At 26.8% G+C, this 17,955-nt stretch overlaps 1 protein-coding gene across 4 annotated transcripts in view; it reads right to left on the bottom strand.

The window, feature by feature from the left end:
* The window catches only part of LOC107450413 (WD40 domain-containing protein denticleless), a 42,399-nt gene that overhangs the window by 3,818 nt on the left and 20,626 nt on the right, over window positions 1-17,955 (bottom strand). For 2 of the 4 annotated variants that reach the window (XM_043055934.2, XM_043055937.2), the window contains exons 10-13: window positions 17,534-17,635; window positions 13,507-13,619; window positions 9,098-9,187; window positions 2,346-2,454 (exon numbers count right to left, since the gene is read on the bottom strand). In XM_043055934.2, coding sequence (XP_042911868.1) covers window positions 2,346-2,454; window positions 9,098-9,187; window positions 13,507-13,619; window positions 17,534-17,635 — 414 coding nt within the window. Of the gene's footprint in view, window positions 1-2,345; window positions 2,455-6,906; window positions 6,997-9,097; window positions 9,188-13,506; window positions 13,620-17,533; window positions 17,636-17,955 lie in introns of all 4 variants that reach the window. The other 2 variants (XM_043055936.2, XM_071186771.1) reach the window with 1 other exon arrangement.

The raw sequence follows: 17,955 nt of genomic DNA, 5'->3' as shown, positions 1-17,955 counted from the left end.
AAAGAAGTGCAAATATTTCATTCTGTATCTACACACATTTTTTCAATAAATATTTTAAGTAAGATTTGTACATCTTAGTCAATTTATTTAATATCTTTCTTTAGCAAAACATATATATTTTCAAATTTATAAATTGATTTAAATCAATATGCGTATGAAGTCTTGATAGAAATCTGACTTTCTGTGCCTTAAAGTAAATGAAATTCAAAAATACTATATCGCGATACATCGCTATATCGCGATGCAAAACTGACGATATATCACGATATATAATTTCTAATATCGCCCAGTCCTAGTCTTGACATACACTAACTACATATTTAACAAGTTTTGAAAACATTGTAAAGCATGAAGCTAAATGGGTATAACTTATAAGCGTTTCTTTTTTTTTTTTGCCAGCAATTTATTTCATATATATTTAATAAAATATTAAAATTAAAAAGTTTCATCTACATTTAATCTCTCTTTTTTTTTATCAATTTTAAAATATAACAATTTATATGCATATCCATTTTATTATTTCTTAGAATGTAATTTTCATTATCAATGAAAAAAAAATGAGCCCCTAAATAATGTATCTTTTTAATTTTATACTTAAATTAATATTTTCTTTTAAAAAATATCCCTTTGATTTAAATAATTAATTTTTTAAAAAAATTACAGATTATTTAACTCAATGCTTTTTTAATAAAAATTTGAAAAAAATTTCATACTTAAATTAATATTTTTTATTAAAAAAATCAGTTTATTTAAATAATTTTTTTTTAAAAAAAAATCACTACTTATTTAAATTAATGCTTTTTTGTGAATTGATGAATGGGATATGAATGTGAACTAATAATTTACATGCACATCCTTTTCATTATTTCTCAGTGTAAAACCTTTATTATTACTGAAATCAGATTTTTAAGAATGTATCTCTTAATTATATTGAAAAAAAATTTTCTATGCTTAAATTAATAATTTTAAAAAAAATAAAATAATCAGGCAATTTAAATCATGCTAATCCTGATTTTATAGACATAAATATTATGTTAACAAATATTTTTACTTATACAAGAGATCATAATCTAATAAACAAAAATTTAAATATCAAACTTGTCAAATAGGAATACACAAACATATTCAATAAATTAAAACCATTGTTTTAGCGAACATTTAAAAATTCAATCATTTTTTAGTAATTCACATACTTAATATCTAGTTATTAACTTACTGTCTAGTTATTTAATAATATTGAGAAGTAATAAAACCGTGGTATATCATATGGTAACAAATCTAACTTTTAATATTTTTTTACACGTGTTGCGTAAACCAGAATAAAGTTTGAAGCAAAACTTTTAGAAATTCAAACACAAAAAATAAATAATGTAGGTAACTGCGGAAAGTAATGCTATTGATTGAAATAAATTGTTGTAGTTGGGGATTTTGTAAAATTTCTGTTGAAGAAGTTGATGTATTTACCATTAGTTGAAGAGGATGTGTTTTGTCAATTATGTTAATTATATAAATGTGTTTTGTCAATTGAAAAGTGAATCTGACATTAAAAACATATATGAATACTCTGATATCGACATGATATTCACAGGGGTGACTGTGAACCCAACTCAAAAATCCTGAAAATTTCTCATGTAAAATCATTAATGACCCATTTCAAAAAATTTATGTCTTTATAAATTTAAATCTTTGTTATTTTTAAAACAAGTATAAATGGCAAGATGCCAAGTACATACAAGATGCCAAAAATAAATTCTGGAGTCTAATATTTTGAAATCAAATAAACAAGAAATTTTTATACATAAATGTTCTCGATGATTTCTTGAAACTTCTGATCCTTGGATTTCTGGAAACTTCCGAATCGCAGTTAGCGAAAAATTCGCGATGATTTCTTGAAAAAGCGATGATTTCTTGAAACTTCTGAACCTTGGATTTCTGGAAACTTCCGAATCGCAGTTAGCGAAAAATTCGGAAATCCAGATTTTTTCCAGAGCACAATCATCTCTGTATTCATACAGTTATATTACACTCATATCTGCCATCATGGATAAGAAAAAAACCAGGAGATTTTACAATATAATATAAATTTTATGATAATTGTTTCATAATGTACTAAATAATTTTTTAGTTATATCATTTTATATCAATATAATTTCATGATAATTGTTTTGATTATATTAAATAAAGATTAAAAAGTATCTGTAAAATTGGAGAATCAACAACAATGTATCCAAGCACGGCCTGCATGCGTGCATCTATATTATCTAACTATGTTAGATGGATAACTGGACCCTGAAAAAATCATTATTTGAAATTAAAGTTACAATTGAATTGGTGTTGTAACTTACTGAATTTGTATTTAGATGCGGTAAGAAGAGATTTATTTAACTGTTCAGTATTTTCATGATTGATAGTTCGCCAAATGAGTATCCTGTTGTCATCTCCACAAGTGACAAACTGTAAAAACAAACACAAATTACAAAAATGTAATTCAGCACTTGAGTTATTATCATGACAATTACACAGTCAAATTCAGGGTGCATAGCCAGATTTTTCAACCAAAAATAAGTACCTTTAACGCACTCAAAATATTTTTAAACACCTTAAACATAAAATCATAATTAGGATTTGTGCAACAATAAAAATTATTTTTCTATTGTTTAAAGTTGTAAATTTATAAACATAAAATCACTCAGATTAAAAAAAAAAAACATTTTCAAAAACTTTACATAATCCGGATACAGGGGTGATTGTGAAGCCAACTCAAAAATCCTGAAAATTTCTTCAGTAAAATCATTAATGACGCATTTCAAAAAATTAAAGTGTCTTTATAAATTTAAATCATTGATATTTTCAAAACGTGAAATTCTAAATAAATTATATACAGTATAATTTAAATGAATATTCATGTATAAGTTTACTTTTCTCCCTAATCACATTTATTATTCTACCCTAAAAATATTTATAAATGAAAGAGATGCCAAGTATAAATTCTAGTTCTAATATTTTTTTAAAAAAATATGCAAGAATTTTTATACATAAATGTGATCAGTGATTTCTTGAAACTTCTGGACCTTGGATTTCTGGAAACTTCCAGACTGCGGTTAGCGAAAAATCTGGATTTTTTTAGGGAAGCACTATCATCTCTAATGATAAAATAGTTTCTGATAAATACTGATATAAAATTGCGAAATCATGCATTTTTAGTAATTTCAAACAAAAATCGACATGGCAAAGAACAAATCTCTTTTTAAAAGATAGAAAATTAAGAACTTTTTACAAATCCCAAATAAAAAAAACCTTTAAGGGCTTTTGACCCACTGGCAGTTTAGCCAATGGGAAGAAGTTTCATCCCAATATACCACTTTTCTATCTAATAAAGTACGAAAACCAGTTTTACTGTGCGGAGAAGACTACAGGTTAAAATACGACTTTTTACGTGCAGAACCGTCAGTGGGTTAAAAAGCGTAAACCAAAAATAAGAACTTTTTAAAAAGACCGTGCACTCTGAAATTGTTTTCCAATTTCGTAAATCATCATCATATATAAAAGAAAAAAAATTTAAAATCGCAAAATCCGTGAAAGAAAAGAAAACCAAAATTTTTTAATTTTTATTTTTCCCAAATATGAATTACGAAAAAATCACGAGCATTTCTTCCCCTCTGATGCGTGAAAAAGACTTCTTTTGAACATAATTGTGGAGGGAAAAAAATCTTTCAAACATTTCTGCACAAAAATTTTTTTTAACTTCAATATTCTTTATTTTTCATTCTTCTCAAATAAGAATCGAAAAAATTACGAACATTTCTTTCCTCGCCGAAGCGAGAAAAAGGTATATATTAATTATAATTTTAGAGAAAACAAATTTCGATAATTTTTGCAGAAAAGAAAACCAAAATTTTTTACTTTCTAAGAAAAATTATTTCTGTGGCGTTCACACGTTCTTCGACAATGTCGCCATATCGCAGTGATTCTGCCGCGGGGATATATATTATACACAATATATTAAGAGAAAACACAAAATCACTGTGCAAATTTGTGAGCTATATTAGGATAACTAATACTAGTTTTGATTGCTGAAAAAACAAAGAACAGTTCAACATACTTAAAAAAATAATAATACAGCAAATGAAATAGTATAGTATAGCTGAACTATCTCTACTAGATAATCAATAATTTGCACATTGAGAGATGAACATTTTGTAAAAGAAGATATCCCCTGTATTTTCCAAGCTTATGAGAAAAAATTAAAAATTCCCTGCATTTTCCCTATTATTTTATATGATTTTTTTAATTCCCTGCATTTTCCAAGAGCAAAAAAATTCAAAGTATAAAGTACTAATTGAATAACATTATTTTTGATAATAAAAAAAATCCTAAAATAAGGACAAAGCAAATCATTTGTATGCAATTCTTGCGACTTTTTTTGGTAAAAATGCTGGATCGAATACCAATACAAGGTTTCCCTAAGTGCTGGCAAATTTTGAAAAAGACTCAATTAAAATATTTGGAAAGTGTATAATTAATCTTGTCTATTTAAAATATCTAGCTAATTAGTGGAATTAACACCAATAATATCCAAAAATGAAAAACAGATTTTACAAGTAGACATGAAATCATAAATAAGAGGTATGTAATGCACCAACAAGTAAATTTTGATTGCACTATTTAAGTCAAATAAATATTTTTCTGAAAAAGAAAACAAGTAAAATCATACTTAATATTCACTACTTGATTTGTTCATTTACAGGAATGATATAGAATTTTAAAGATGGAAATTTATATAAAAAGAAACGAAAAAATTTATGAAACATAAACTATTTAAAATGTAAATCATACTCCATCATCAATCTCTTTAACTAAAAATGCTTCTGATTACACTAGTTAATTTATTATAATTTTACTTTGCAAAAACATAAAATAAAACATAAAATTCAAAATTCGGTTCTTAAAAGCGTACATATACAGGACTACCAACACTACAGTTTTTGTAAAATATTTTATAGGGCAGTCATCATCAATGGCTCGACAGCCCAGGGTGGGCCTTGGCCTTCTCAATAAGTTTTTTCCAGGCTAACCTTTTTCCTGCTAGTGTTTTCCAGTTTTTAGTTTTTAAGATCAAAAGATCTTTTTCTAGGTCATTTATCCATCTCAAATTCGACTTGCCTCTTTTTAGTGTGTCAACTGGTCTGGAATTGAAAATTCTTCTTGTAGTACGGTCTTTGTGCATTCTGATAACGTGCCCTGTCCATTTAATTCTTTGTCGTTTAATAAAGTTAATGATGTCAGGTTCACTATATGAGTGATAAAGCTCTAGATTTGATCTTCTAAGCCACACTTATAGGGTAGTACACATTTAAAAACTAAAGTTTTCGGAATTTTTGCCGACATTTTAAAAACCTCATTACGAGAAAGCCACAACAAAGCAAGGTTTTGTGTAAACTTTTGAATCATTTATATGCAGTGGTGTGGAAAAAAAAAACTTTATTTGCAAAAAAACTAAATTTGCGAAACTAAGAATGATAAATTAAAAGATTAACTTAGCTACCACTAGAAGAAATTTCCTCAAAAAGCTGGCAAATTTTATTTCGATCACAACCCAGCATTACGATTTTGGGAAAGTATGTTCAGAAATTATCCTTAGTTAGAAATAATTCATCATATTTAGAAATTACCCATATTTAGAAAAAGCCATATCTGGTACGGATGAGGTTATATTGGGTACCTTTGAGAGAAAGGTCTTGAGAAGTATTTTGGGTGGAATTTTAAAAAAAAATGGTGTGTGGCTTGGAAGAACAAAATTAGAACAAATTTAGAACAAATTAGCACTCGTATAATGAACCTGACATTATTAACTTTATTAAACGATAATAAAATTGGCAGGCCAGGTTATCAGAATGAACGAAAACCGTACCACAAAGTGAGTTTTCAATGCCAGATCAGTTGGCACATAAAAAAGAGGCAGGCCGAATTTGAAATGGATAGTTGGCCAAGAAAAAGACCCTTTGGTCTTAGAAACTAAAACTTGAAAACACTAGCAAGAAAAAGGTTAGCCTGGAAGAAACTTCTTGAGAAGGCCAAGGCCCACCAAAGGCGCTCCAGCAATTCATGATGATGTTTAGAAATTTCTGCTTAACAAAATTTTTTGATTGGGAAATACTGGTTCTTCAACAGGAAAAAATAAGAATGTAAAACTGGTGTGCCAGTCAATTTAGTTTTTATTTACATATTTTCTGCATTTTGAGATAAGTACAACTATATTTTTGTCATATTTTGTGTAAAATAGTTATGTTTGTTCCAATAATTGTAATAAATAATAATTTGCAATAATTGTAATAGTTCAAATAAGTAATAATTGTACCTAATTAGTATCAGATGGAGAAATTTTGACACATTACGTTTTGTGGGATATATTGTACCATTGGGACAATATAATCTATTAGTGATACAAACATTATAAGACAAAATTTTAGATTTTGTTTTGACTATTTTATAACGGCAACTTCTCGCTTCTATAACATCTGGTAAGACAACTTCTGGTAAGAATAAATAATTTGATGTATTTACATTATTTTCATTATTCATTCCATGCAATAAATAGGTATTTTTACAATATTCAAAACGATTGAGACATATTGTCGAAAATTTCTGGGAAAACTTTAAACTCATAGTATACTTAGTGCTTAGTTTAATATGTCAGCATTAACATAAACTGCTTCTAATACTTTAATTTAAATGCTGCAAAAATCAAGTTGAAGTGGTTAAGTACATAAAATTTGCCCATTTTTACATCTCTTTAAAAAAATACATGGGTCTGCTCAGCAATTATCACCCTTAATGTAAAGAAAGGTAATTTGTTGGAACATAAGACAGAAAGACATACATTAATACACATAGAAAATAACATACTTTTGTAACATCATGCGATCCCCATGCTACTGTAGTAACTTCAGAAGAATGTCCCGGAAATTCCCATTTCGGATAACCAGGAAGATTAACCTATTAAATAACAATAAATATCTCTATTATTGATCATACATGATTAAGAAAATATGATTAAGATGAAATGATACATGATTAAGGAAATAAATTAAAAGGTAAAAATTCTGTTGAAATTGAAAACACAAAAAGCAATTTTTCTTAAATGCATGTGTATAACTTTTTTTTACTTTACAGCATTTTTTTAAAACAATTATATTAGAAAATTTCTTTTTTATTCAATTCCTGCTATTAGTTCACACTCTCCCTATAACTTGTTCAAATTTTCAATTGTNAATACAAAATATATAAAATATTAAATTGTGTCACTTTTAAAAAAATCAATAAAGAATCTTTTTTTTAAATTCATGATTTCGTTTCAGTAATATATTAAGTTCAGAACGAAAATTTAAGATAACAGCAATCGCCAAGTAACAGTAAGTCTGCTGAAAATAATTGACAACGTTAAATTCAAACAGAAGAAAAGTGACGAAATAATGCGCAACGATTGCTAAGTAGCAAAAGTCTCACTGAAAATAATTGACTTGAAACGTTATATCAAGTCGAAATAAAACGCACAGTGAACGCAAGATAAGTCCCGCTGAAAATAAACTTCAAGAAACGTAAAATCCCAAGGTCAAAAATGGCGCATAAAGAAACTATGCATCGCGTTCTATATATTTCAATGCTGATCCTCGCTCTTTGTTATTCAATATCGGCCTGCCGATATATGCATTAAGTCGATAATTCGCGATACATCGATTTAAAAATGTCTAAGAGCAGCGCTCGTTAAAATTGCCGCATCGTAACAAAAACAAGAGTTTTTTTTTTTAAATGGGAATAAAAACAAAAAATCGTTCTCAGTTTTTATAAGAAAAATTTAACATTGAAAATTACACTTTAAATGTTTCGAATCGTCGGATTTTTAGAAAAAATGACGAAAAAGAAACTCTTTAAAATATGCTATCAAAATAAATTAAAAAAACACAATTAATCAAAAAAGCAAAAGATAAACAGAAACTTTTCCTAAATTCTTAAGACAAAACTTGCAACGTAGAAAATCAATTTTCTATTTTACCGGTTATTTAATTATCCGTATACCTTTAAAAGAAAAAGTGGAGATAAAATATATCAGAAACGCTGTTAAAATGATGCTCTATAAAAAAAACCCAGCAAAAGTGAAAGAAGAAAACAAACATTTCACTCTTTAAAAAAAAAAAAAAATGTCGACAATAAAGACCTTCCTGATAAAAATTATACTGCGCCGAATATTCGTAATATCCCTAATATTAAAAAAATAGAATCATTAATAAAATTCAATTTCAGAAGAAAATCTGATACAATGAAAAAATTTACTTAGCCTAGTGACGATCACTAGATGCTGATCCATTACTGCATAAATTATTAAAAAAACACTTTCCTGGCATTTCAAACAATTTCACATATGAATGAACTATCAAGACTACTACATGTGCTAAGAGAAGAATTGAATTTCTCTAACCCTATGGATGTAGAAGGTCGATGCAGGTCTTCAGCTGATGAAGTACATAAGTGCTGTCTAAAAATAAGTCAAGACCTCTACTCACATGCAGTATCACGCTCCCCTCTCCCTACACTAATTTTTTTTCTTTCTGAGTGATCCAGAAAGAATATTTTAATGAAAAAATTAATATTAAAAGCGAAAAAAAAAAAAAACAATACGGACATGTTTTTTTCCTCTTGCTTGTAACCCCTACCCTCCCACGCATTCAAAATGTTCTACCCTCGATGCAGGGTCTCATTCTAGGCGAAAGACGCACTTTTTACCTGTGAATATTTTCTTAAGATAAAAAGATTTTTCTAACCAACTAGTGATACTAGAAATTAAGGACTTTTAAGGACCGTGAATCAAAATTAAGTACTTTTAAGGGCCCTTAATTTTCAAAATAAAAACTAAGCAGTTTTTAAGGACTTTTAAGGACCGTGGGAACCCTGGTTAAGTACATAAAATTTGCCCATTTTTACATCTCTTTAAAAAAATACATGGGTCTGCTCAGCAATTATCCCCCTTAATGTAAAGAAAGGTAATTTGTTGGAACATAAGACAGAAGACATACATTAATACACATAGAAAATAACATACTTTTGTAACATCATGCGATCCCCAAGCTACTGTAGTAACTTCAGAAGAATGTCCTGGAAATTCCCATTTTGGATAACCAGGAAGATTAACCTATTAAATAACAATAAATATCTCTATTGATCATATATGATTAAGATGAAATGATATATGATTAAGAAAATAAATTAAAAGGTAAAAATTCTGTTGAAATTGAAAACACAAAATGCAATTTTTCTTAAATGCATGTGTATAACTTTTTTTACTTTATAGCATTCTTTTAAAACAATTATATTAGGAGATTTCTTTTTTATTCAATTCCTGCTATTAGTTCACACTCTCCCTATAACTTGTTCAAATTTTCAATTGTCAATAAAATACTTTTTATTCATTCATTCAAGTTCAAATAAATTTTTTTTAAACTTGTAGTGAAAGACACTTGATGTTACTACAGTTTTTTTTAAAATAAATATTAATTCATTCATTAAATAGGGATGAGCGAAAAACGAAATGGAATTTTCTGATGGGTTAAGCGTTAATCATTGTTTTAAATTTTACAATAAGATATTCAGTTTCTCGCATATTTTAATAATAACATCAGTGATAATTTCTAACTTACAGCTCTACTATTGATAAAGACAAATAGAGAAAAATTGAAATCAATACCTCTGTTCACCTACAGTTACAAACATTAGGCCTTAAACCAGGGGGGGGGGGCAAGTTTCTTCCATAGTGGAAAAAACTATGTCATAAGAAACAGAGAAGATACTTCTAACTCAAATAGAATAAATGGAAGGAAGAAAAACACAATTTTTTTAAAGAAATAACCAATATTAAAACAATTCCTAATGAGTTTATAATTGCAATTTAGCTTAAATGATACTAGTAATTTCCATTCTATTAAATAGATATTTTTTTTAAATAAGTGAAAATTTAAATTGAATTAAACTTATTAAATTAAACTTAACCAATTTCTTGAAAAATTAAAACTAAAAATAACACTCCAATTTTTAATAATCAAATACTGTTAAGTATGAATACTCAAAAACTGCTCTTAAATAATATATGTTGATTTTAAATCTCTATATAAAACAGAAATAAATAAGAAAATTGTTTTTTCTTTAAGTATTTATGAAAAATTTTTTTAGTTTTCTGATACAATATTATATTTAAATTCAGTTGTATTAAATAAATTATATTATCATTTAATTAATTCTGTTCTACTACTGTTAATTCCAGAAATATTAAATTTAAGCTTGAAATATATATGATACTTATTGCAGAACAATTCTATTAGTTTTTTTCCATTTCATCCAATTACTTATCCTGGAAGAAGCAACCGATAAGATTTGTGTCGAGCACTGAGTTTGACTTTTCTGAACTTATAACTCCATTTAAATCCCCCCAGAGTATTAAAATAATTATATATTTTATTTTACAACATAACAATTAAAGTAAATTTAAACAAATATCAAGTGTTGATATAGTGCAAAACAATTATTAAGAAAGAGCTAGGTCACATACACAAATATTTGCGCATAAGCATTTTAAGACAATAAAATAAGAGTAATAATGTTTTACATCAAGTATTGAAGAACATGCTATTCACATACATACACTAACATAATACAGCCAATCAGTAAAATGTAACAGAAATATTCATAAATGAATACTCAACTTTCCAAATTGCTTAATGTTACATTCTGAGCATTTAAATAAAATTTTAATTCCACACACAATATAAATAAAATTTTAATTCCAGCATTTAAATAAAATTTTAATTCCAATTTTAATTGCACATGATTGAAATCCAACTGTATGTATTAAAAACAAATTTTCTCTAACAATTAAAAACTAACACCTCTAAAAGATAAAAATTTTTTAGTCTCTGAATAATAATTAATTTTATCAAATTATTATTTATATGTTTCTTGGAATTTATTGATTTGGAAAGTGATACTTATAAATTAATACTGAATGAATATAAATTAACACTGATCTACCTTATAGAAACATACTATCACTCATACAAAGAACTACTAATCATACAAAGAACTAATTTAAATAAGTATAAGTAATTTACATAGCTGCCAACAAATAAGAAAAAATCCAGTAGATTTTACGAAATAATATCAATTTCAATTTCATGATAATTGTCGCAAAATGTACTAAATATTTTACACATAGGGAATTTTATAGTCATCAACTGCAATATTTAGCATTAAAGGAAGTTGAAATGTTATGTATAATGTTTACTCATAATTTTCAATAGTAATAGGCATTTAATTCATCAAAGATAGTTAAAAAATTATTTAATTAATTTAAAAAGCAAATTCTGAATGAAAATAAACTTAACATTTTAGAACAAAAAAAGTTTTAAACAAATATTTATAAATGAGGCTCGCTTCAATATGTATTAGTACACTTATTTAAATACTCAAGCAAGCAATAATCTGTACAAAAGTTCTATTTCAATAGGGATTATTTTTAAAAACTTACCCAATTTTAGGGAATTTTCTAAAATATAAAAAAAATTAGGAGATTTTTTATGAAACCAGTTGACCAAGAGAAACTAGCAAAATCCAGTAGTCTACTGGATGAACCAGTAGAGTTGGCAGCTATGAATTTAATGTTTTAAAAAGCATATCTTAAATGGAACAAGAAATTTTTTTTAAAGAGTGGAAATAATACTTATTAATAAGAACTATTTATTAAAATTACATTGCTGATTAAGAAAAAAAATAATAGCATCATTGAATTAAGTTTTTATAATACAAAATATTGGATTGAAACAGATTTGTGTTGAAATGAGTGATCATTACTACAGGCTGGCCACTCAAATCAGATTTCAAATTTCCCTGATTTTTTTCCAGTAAAAATCTTAATATTTCCAGGTCAGCATGCTATTTATTTATTTTTTTTATCATTAATTTTAGGTGGGTATAAAAAATGAGTCAATATTATGAAGTATTTTATTTAAAATGTTATTTTCAATATATCATATTGAATAGATTGAGAGAATATTACGTTTAGTATTGTAGAATATGTTATTTGTAATGAATAAAAATTTTTAAAAATTAAGTAGTTTTTGTACAGAATGTACCAAATAGCAAATACAGAGTGACCCTTATATGTATGTTAAAAAAACCTTGGATAAGTACTGTTTAAAATATTTTCATTAAGTAAAAGAAAATAATTCCATGTGATTATACATCAGTAAATTTTTATATTTATTTACATTTCAATATAGAGCCATTCTATATTGTATTTGATACAAACAGTGCTCTTTATAAAATACATTGATACAATTTTCTTTAAACAAATATCCAAAGTCAAATGTTTAAATAATGTTGTTTGTTTTGAATTAGCATTATTATTTTAAGAGATATCCAGTATTTGTAAAGGCAAAATTGTCAAATTTCTTGATGCATATTCTATAGAAAAACATATTTTTTCTTATTATAATGTTTAAAGAATTTCAATCTAACCACATGGTTTCTTAGTTTAGATTAGTCAATTGTTTTTGTTTTTACAATTGGGTGATTCCATGGTGTCGAACATAGAAATTAAAAACAGAAGCAAATATCCTAACCCCTTCTTCCACCTCCACAATCTTTGCCTTTCCTAAATTGCAGTCCCATAGCAGGGGTCTGTCCAGGCCGAATTTACTACCGTTAAGCGTTACCTTCTCAAATTCAATTTTAGGTAAAACGGTAGTTTCACAAATTCAACTTTAGGAAAAAAGGTAGTTTCACAAAATGCTTTTTTTTTTAAATTTTATATTTCTATCCCTTACGAAACGATAAATCTATATTTTTACCATGTTTTTGTATTGATTTTTTAATATAATTTTTAATTTTTCACAAGTTATGTCAAAATTATCACAAAATAGGTACCTTTCAGAAAAACCTAGACAGACCCCAGCATAGTCTCCAAAGAGGTTTCTACAATCGTTTAGCAACCATGGGAGAAATTTAGGCGGCATTCTAGTTTAACAGGGTTATAATGGAGCAAATTTTGATGCAAGCAAGGTATTGTTAAGTTAATAATACTTCAACTGCTTGGCAATAAATTTCGGTCTAGAAAATGGGGGTATAATGGATAAAATAATTTAAATTAAGAAAATTAGTAAGTAATTTAAATTAGTGAAATTGAAAAAAATATTGCAGAAAAAATTTCCAGCTTTTCTTTAAAATTCCCTGATTTTTCCAGTACAAAAAAATTTCCTGATAATTCCAGGTTTTCCAGGTGGGTGGCCACCCTGTATTAATTGCTAAGATTTCATGAATATTCATAGCTGATTGTGAATTCCCCTGAAAATTCCAGGTTTTCTCTTTGATCACCCAGAATTAAGTTATTCTTTTCACCTGTCTTGATGTTTTGCTTAAACTTAAAGAAACGTGGCAGATAAGTTAAAATGAAATAAAACTTACTTTCCAAACATAAGCTTTATTGCTGCTGGAACCACAAGCTAAGTATTGATCATCAGCACTTAAGGCTAACTTTATGTAATAGGTATTACACTTGAATCCATCATAAACAGTTTCTATTAAAATACAAATGAAATTTCATATATATTTACCAACTTAAAACATTTTTAAAAAGGAGTTGTTAAAACTCCCACAAAAAATCATAATTATGGAAATAATAAGTTTACATTTGGTTACTGCACAGTGAGAAATAGTTTTACGTGTTGGCAAACAGTTACAACTTCAGAGAATGTTGTACCTCGGGAGAAATCCTTCATAAATATTCTTTTTCACTTACTAAAATTATTTAAAATTATGTATTGAAAAATTGCATTCATGTGAACTTAGAATAAACTATGAAGTTTCAAATGCTGGAGAAAAAAAAAATTTAAAACATCAAAATGTAAACAAATTATGACAGGATTATTCAGGATTTATTATTTACAGGGCTGAAAGCCCAAAATACAAAAATTAAGGGCAAAATTAAGAATGCTGATTCTCCAATGGGAGTAACTTGTAATACCAACAAGGATTCGCAGACATAAAATTGGTTATAGTTTTAGTAGTACTTGCATTTAAGTGAAAAAAGAAAAAAAAATTTTAAAAAAAACTACAAATTTTTTTAAAAGTTACATTTTTTTTTATTTAATACAAAAAAAGGAGAGAAAATAGTTAAATTATGGAAAATCATTAAGACACCATACCAGGGAAGATTTTTTTCATCACAAATTCTTTTTCGCGTTCATTGCTAATTTAAAGGAAAGAAAAAGTAAATTCAGGCAAACCTAGAAAAGTCATGAAGTTTCAATTAATGAAAAAAAAAATACTTCAAAATGTTAAAATGTAAACAAATTATTAGAAGAGAACTTCACCGTTGTGTAATTCTAAGTTCTCATAATTTATTTTCATTTGTATATTTTAAAATTTTCTTTTCAGTATTTGGCTTACTCTGTCTGAACTTACTTTTTCTACATTTTAAACGAGTAATAAAGGAAGGAAAAAGGGAATGTGCGACGCCAGTTTTCTTCCGCAGTATGGCTTCCTTTTAAGTAGTAGCAAAATATGAAGATTCTCTTGAGAAAAACAGTAGAGTATGATATAGTGATAAAGAAGGGAATAGAGAGATAAGAACTTTTTATATATTTCTCCAACATCGAATGCTTTTATACCATCAAATCAAAAATAATTGTCTCTAATACTAGAAGTAGATTAATATCGTATTTGACGGGCTATGAAGACTTAGTCATTCATTTTGTTATTTACTATGTTTCATAGTATATAACATAATTTTTCAATTTGAAATTTCAATTCTTTTTTCGATAAATAATATTTTTTCTTCCAGTTAACTTCAACAAAAATTTGAAAAAAATTTCAGGACATTTATTAAAATGCTTAATAATTAAGGACATTTAAAGAACACTTTCTTTTTTTCTTTAAGGAAATTTAGGTGTTTCAGAACAACTTTGAGCCCTGTATTGAGGATCAAATAATTTAGGAATACACATTGATGAAGTCCTCATGCAAAAATTCGTTGGCATTTCGACTGCATTTGAAACTCCATGGTTAACACAAGGTGTACCTGAAGCCACTTTTCTTTTAACTTAAGAATATCAATAGAGGGGAAAGAGAATTTGCCATGAAAAGTTTCTCCCTTTTTATAGCATCCTCCTTTATTTTGAGGTAATAGTGGCAAACAAAATTAATAGCTGAAAACAACATATCTTTATAATGATTACAGTAGAGCTATGGAGTAGCTCTACTGTAGCTAAGGGCCAAACCTCATGATTATAAATACATTTATGACGATTGAATTAAACTACTTTTAAGACTATCCCATATGCAAATTCAATTTATCTAACAGTTACTGGGTTACTAGTTCGAACTGTTGCTGGGTAGATATGAAACTCTAGAATAAATAGTACGATTTTCAATTTGAAGAACTTACTTAGACAGTCTATATTTAATTCTATTTAAAGAGTTTTTATTTTTTTGAGTGAATTGCGTAAATATATGCGAAAAGATGAACAGTTTTTTCTCTAAATTTAAAAGGACACCATCTGCTCGAGTGTATTCAAATAATTCAAGAATGAAAGTACTCATTTGAACCACTTTTTTTTTCATAGAAGTTTACAAATATTCACTAATGATGTGGTTTCACCAATATAATTATAAAATTGTTAACACACAACATTGAGAACCGTGTTTCTTTAATCTTTCAGCACACTATGTTACAGGCACAATATTGTAACAAAATGTTCATATTTTTCTAAAAGCAAAAAAAAAAGAGAATAAGAATAAAATATGAGCAATTTTTAATTTAATTTTTACTTCCCTTTCGTTTAAAAAAGCAAATTCAAATAATAATTACATATGGATGAGAAATTTGATGATACCTAGTCTATATATAAAAATTCTATATATAACTAACTCTAAGTGACAGTCAAAAGTGTTATTAAAGTTTCCTAATTTCCACTCAACAATCGAACATATTAAAAAAAATCAACAGTAAAAACAACAGGGTTAACAGTTTAACAGGGTTTGCTTTTTATAAGATGACTACGAGACTGAAAAGGGGTGCCTAGCCAGATTTATTAACAAAAAATAAGCAAAGCACTCAAATATATAAAATCTACAAAATGCACAAACATTTTCAAAAAACTTTACATAATTGTGATAAAATAACTAGTTTTGCATAAATATTGCAGAGAAAATCTTTTTAAGAGAAAATTTAGCACTTCTTACAAACCCTGAATAAAAAAAAAGCACCTTTAAGGGCTTTTAAAATATGTAAATCAAAAATAAGATTCAAAATGTGCTTAAAGCACATTTTAAAAATGCTATGCACCCTGTGAAACAAGTTTAAGTCTGAAATGGTGAATGGTCTGTAAATTTGGACTATTGTACGTTTGCAATTTTCAAGAATTAATTTTTGTCATTAATTAGTGTTAAAGGAAATTGAAAAAAAATTCAAAAAATTAAGTATTCCAAAATGACTAAGTCTTAAAATGCATCAAAATACTACCATCAAAAAAAAGTTTAAAGGATTGACTGCAATCTGAAAATGAAAAGGAATACAACTTTATTAATTCGTTTTTAGATAATAAAAACTGGAACTTTTCATTTTGAAAAAAAATTATGAGAAAGAAAATTAAAGGTATTAAAATTTCGTCACTCTAACAGTTGAGTGGCACCGCAGCCTCTACTCTTATTAAAGAAAGAAAATAAGATAGCCTGTTACAATAACGGAAAAAAATGCATATGGAAGAAACAAAAATAACATACAATGTTGAGCAATTTATACAATTTAATGCAATTTAAGTACTAAATTAAGTTACTAGTAATAGACAATAAACTTACAACACACTTAATCTACAAAAAAGTAGACTAAGGATGAAAATTCATTAAATGCACTTGAAATTTTGAATATTAACGGTAAAAGTGTATACTATTCCATATTTTAAAAAAAAGGAAGAAAAAAAATTTTTTCATTAACTTGCTTCTTTTAATTTATAAAATGACACTATGTCTGTGCAGAAAGACTGTGCCAAAATTCCTTATGTTTCATGGTCTCGTTGACAGAAAAAATAATTCTGCAAATATCTCAACTTATTTAGGTATATATAATCTATCTGCTATCATTGAGAGTTTTTTCCTGCAAAATAGTGTTAACTAATCTCTGCTACAGAAGGTAAGTATATTTAATTTTATTTCTAATTATTGAACTAATTCTTTTTTTTTTTTCACTCCATAACCTGAAAATTAAAATGTTCTGTGAGGTGGGATGTTTCGACTTACTCAACGGTATAAATTTTTTTTCATACCCTGTCTATGAATTTTTTGTTTTGTTATTTGATGTGCTATAGTGCCTAAGCCGAATCACTGTAATTGACATATTCTATGTTTAATATGCTAAAAAACAAATTATTTAGAGTCAGTGAAATATTGTAAATGAGCTTGAAAAACAAAACAAAAAATTTTTTTTTTTACTCACCAGCATCGGCATATGTATGGGTATTAAACATTAATATTTTGTTGGCTGTGCTACTAGCATACAGCTTCTTGAAAGTAGAATCAAAAACAAGACTTGTGAAGCCTAACATGAAAAGAAAATATGATTTTATGACTGTCAAAATAAAAAATAATTTGATAATAAGAAGCAAATTTCAACTTAGAAAATTTAGATAAATATCAACAAAAGTGATTGTAAACCCAACTCAAAAATTCTGAAAATTTCTTGAGTAAAATCAGTAATGACGCATTTCAAAACATTAATGTCTTTATAAATTTAAACCATTGATATTTTCACAACATGGAATTCTAAATAAATTATATGCAGCATAATTTAAATGAATAATTATGTAAGAGTTTACTTTTACCTCTAATCACATTTATTATTCTACCAGAAACTAATAT

Source organism: Parasteatoda tepidariorum, chromosome 1 (genome assembly GCF_043381705.1).
Source record: "Parasteatoda tepidariorum isolate YZ-2023 chromosome 1, CAS_Ptep_4.0, whole genome shotgun sequence".
Taxonomy (NCBI): Eukaryota; Metazoa; Arthropoda; class Arachnida; order Araneae; family Theridiidae; genus Parasteatoda; species Parasteatoda tepidariorum.
Note: the sequence above shows the minus strand (reverse complement) of the source record. Positions and strands in the feature narration are given on the sequence as shown.